Here is a 3,539-nt window from a genome sequence, read left to right as displayed (position 1 = left end):
GCGGTTTCTCACCCCAGGCTTGGTGCCAGCTCGTGCATCAGGATCAGGAAAGAACCTTGGCTTGATCCCTATTAATTGACCAGTCTACTTACTGGTAAAACGGGTGAGGTATTGGCTCTAGAGCTGTCACAGGCACCAGGCCTCGTTGACCCGTCAGTAAGGACATCCCTTCCCACTTGGACTCCTCTCCCATGTTCTTCACATGGATCAGCTCATTCTTGCAGAGCTGCAGGCCTTCCTCTCCCTCCTGCTCTGCCTGCCAGACACCAGGCACCGCTCTGGAGAAAAAGTTACCTGCAAACAGAAAGAGTCATGCCCAGGTCAACGGCATCAGTGCAAGACATAGCCCAGCACAAGGCTACAACACAGCCCCGCTGAGATGCTTTTGAGGAACTCCTGGCATATACAGTCCCCTCTCACCTTCCTGGAGTAGCAGACCCATATATATGGTGGCCAAGCGATCTTCATCCACAGTAACTCTGATCTCTGTGTCTTCTATCAGAGCACAGTTTAGCCAGTACTCCTGGTCAAAGAGAAGCTGCTCCAGGCAGCTGCCCACATACCCTAAGAAACCAAGAGGGAAAGCAGTGTTAGCACCCTCCTTCACTGGGCAGGATGAAGTGCTCTTTGGATGTCTCCCAGTCTGCCATCTGCAACCACGCTGTCTCCATCCCCAAAATGCAACAGAGGGATTACCCCAAAGGCATCTTCCTGGGTCTCTTTCACTGATCCAGACAGTGGTTTCATAAATCTGTAGACGGACACCAAGGTCTTCTAATTCATATTCTTTATCTGTCCGCCCTGTTACACTACTGTTTTTTTGGTGTCAAAGAATACCTTCTCCAAAAATTCTTCTCACACTGTCTGTTTTGATCTCCCACACCTTGAAAACATTACCTAAAGTCAGATAGGTGGAAAACTTCCAAACTTCTTCCAGGGTTTTGAAGGTGAGGAGGAACCGATCCTCCTGTGCTTGCATACAGACCAGCCTGGCTGACAGCTCCTATACACAGAAGACAAAGCAAGATTCAGGGACGGTCCTGGGACTCTGACAGAGGGTCTTCTTCACCAGTGTGGGAATATTAGACCCTGGAATGAGACTAGACGCATTTATTAGCATGATTGAGACAGACGCTGTGCACGTTTGTTGCCTGGGGTTAAGGGGAGGGTGTTCCAGCCAGCTGAGTCCTTCAGCCAGGAGGGATGGAGTACCCGCAGGGACAACTCCCCATGGGGCAGCAGTGGAAAGGTGAAGAAGCTCCATCTCCTTCTCCAAACCTTCTCCCCTGTGGCGCACACCAGAGCAACTGTGCTTTTGAAACCCAGATGCCTGAACCACACCACACATGGGTTAATGTTCAGTGAGGACAGGCACAGCTTCCAAACTGCAGCTCTGAGGCTGAAAGCAGTGACTGTGCCTCGAGGGAGAAACTCTCCTTTCACTGCTGCTGGCAGTAGTATGTCTGCACTGTTCCAGGTCTTCTGGGAAGCTCTGCAAGGAGCCCTGAGTAGCCATGGCCTTAAAAACCAGCAGAGAAGGAGAGTTCAGTCCAGGAAACATCTCTATACCTGCAGTGATCTTTCTATATGAAACCCAATACTCTGAGAACCCCTGTGCATGTCCGAAGATGTCACCTCCACCGGGGACCTGAGTCTGGCACACAGCTTCCGTGATCCCAGCCCCATGAAATGCCGGCTATTTAGCCTCACCCCAGGGCTATCTGCATGATCCCTCAGGCAGCTCGGAGACCCCAATATGAGGCTCATGAGAGTTACCAGTTCATTCTGCCATTATTCCAGTCCCCTCCACAGTCCCCGTGTGCAAGAACACACCCTGCAGCAGCCTTGGAGCAACTTCTCTTTCTTGGCTGGGTTTGCTGTCCCATCACACATCCCATCACACCAGGAGCCTCACAGTGAAGAGTCCACCCTGCCAGTCTGGGGCTCCTACCTTGAACAGGGCACAGACATCTCTGTCATTGCTCTCCAGGGCCCACAGCTTCTTTCTGGCTGCCTCCTGGAGCTGGGAATTGAGGCACCGTGAGGAGCGGCTCTCAATGGAGAAGAAAAGTGAAATCTCTTGAAAAGGAAAGGTGCAGGGTTAAGAGGGAGAAGAAGCTCCATGCAACAAAGAGCTGCCTGCGCCGCATTGCATCCCCGCAGCCAGCCCCACCAGTGCCTCCAGCCCTCGCCTGGTGGCAACGCCCAAACACCACAAACCCAGCCCATCATACGCCTCCACCAACAAAGATGAGAAACTCCAGGTATGACAGGGGGTCGATTAGCTGCAGTGCTGGGCCTTGCTACACTCAACCACTGGAAATCTGGGTGATGCCAAAGGCAGCGTCTTACCTGGTGGAAGGCCCTCCCCAACAGGCAGCAGCACCGAGGAGGTGTCCGGTGAGCCTTCTGCTGCCTCAGTAGCGGGGTCACTTGGCTCCAATGCTCCAGCCTTACCTAGCAAGGAGGGGGAACACAGAAGAGCTGCTGTAAAATTTTGTGGCAGAGGTCTATGACATTCTGCCTAACCATGTCGCCCGAAAGCAAAGCCCATGGGTTGCACCGCAGATCTTGCTGGGTACTGTGTGAATCTGGTGTCATCCTACAATCATGCTCAAGGGTGGAGGCAAGATCCATGGAACTGATGTGTCCTAATTACATGATGCCCTTGGTGACTGGCTTCTTTCTGATGCTGTAGTGGCTTTGAAGGGAGGGGACTTTCCCTCCTTGCTCTTGGGACAGACCCTCACTGAGCAGATCCAGTAGAAGGAGCACCCCGTGACACAGAGATTTTTTTGGAGGAGACCTCAGAGCGAGAGTACATCCCCAGGGCAGGAGAGCCAAGGGCTTGTAAAACTCTTTGCTCATCAATTTGACAGTCAAAATGGGATTTTCCCCCCTGCCTGCTCTGGTCGGTATCTGAAATCCAAGCTGCATTCTCTCTGCTTCACACATCGTCAACTATTGCCATAAAGTATGCAGGAACCGAAACTTTAGCTGGTGATTATGTTAATGAAGGCTGAGCCACATAAAAATCCAGCTTGCTTTTCCACAGCTGTATTGGCTGTGGAGCGATAACAAGATTAAAAACCAATTTTTGTCAGTAATCAGATTGGACTTGTAAGACAAACATATACCCAGAGATCTGGAGCTGGAACATGCAGCGGCTTTTGTAAGTCACTTCTGTGACCATAACTGTACTCCACAGTTCTTTTTACTGAGCCAGCTTTGCTAGTCAGTCAAATAAACTGTTATTTGCACACAGAATTATAATCCTTATTTATAGTTAGCAGCAGAAAAGAATGGCCCAAGGCTGGACATGTAATGAATGAGCTTTTCTTTGAAAGAAAAGGCTCTACATTTCTCAACAGCTGATGTGAACACACTTAACAAAGGACTTCATCCAGCAACTCCGTCCCCTTCCGCACATGGGGGAAATGGAGACGGGGAAGCGAAAGGAGCCAGAGGCAGAGCTAAACCCAAGCTGGCTCCTGCCTGGGTTGGGCTTCCCTGCCAGTTGCTTCACTCCTCCCTCCCTT

At 51.1% G+C, this 3,539-nt stretch overlaps 1 protein-coding gene across 1 annotated transcript in view; it reads right to left on the bottom strand.

Moving 5' to 3' along the window:
- The window catches only part of SH3TC2 (SH3 domain and tetratricopeptide repeats 2), a 63,903-nt gene that overhangs the window by 11,464 nt on the left and 48,900 nt on the right, over positions 1–3,539 (bottom strand). Inside the window, exons 3-7 of the mRNA XM_009882085.1 lie at positions 2,353–2,457; positions 1,952–2,079; positions 898–1,003; positions 421–564; positions 93–294 (exon numbers count right to left, since the gene is read on the bottom strand). Coding sequence (XP_009880387.1) covers positions 93–294; positions 421–564; positions 898–1,003; positions 1,952–2,079; positions 2,353–2,457 — 685 coding nt within the window. The remainder of the gene's footprint in view (positions 1–92; positions 295–420; positions 565–897; positions 1,004–1,951; positions 2,080–2,352; positions 2,458–3,539) is intronic.

Source organism: Charadrius vociferus, unplaced genomic scaffold (genome assembly GCF_000708025.1).
Source record: "Charadrius vociferus isolate BGI_N301 unplaced genomic scaffold, ASM70802v2 scaffold3, whole genome shotgun sequence".
Taxonomy (NCBI): domain Eukaryota; kingdom Metazoa; phylum Chordata; class Aves; order Charadriiformes; family Charadriidae; genus Charadrius; species Charadrius vociferus.
This window is presented reverse-complemented; position numbering and strand designations above follow the sequence as displayed.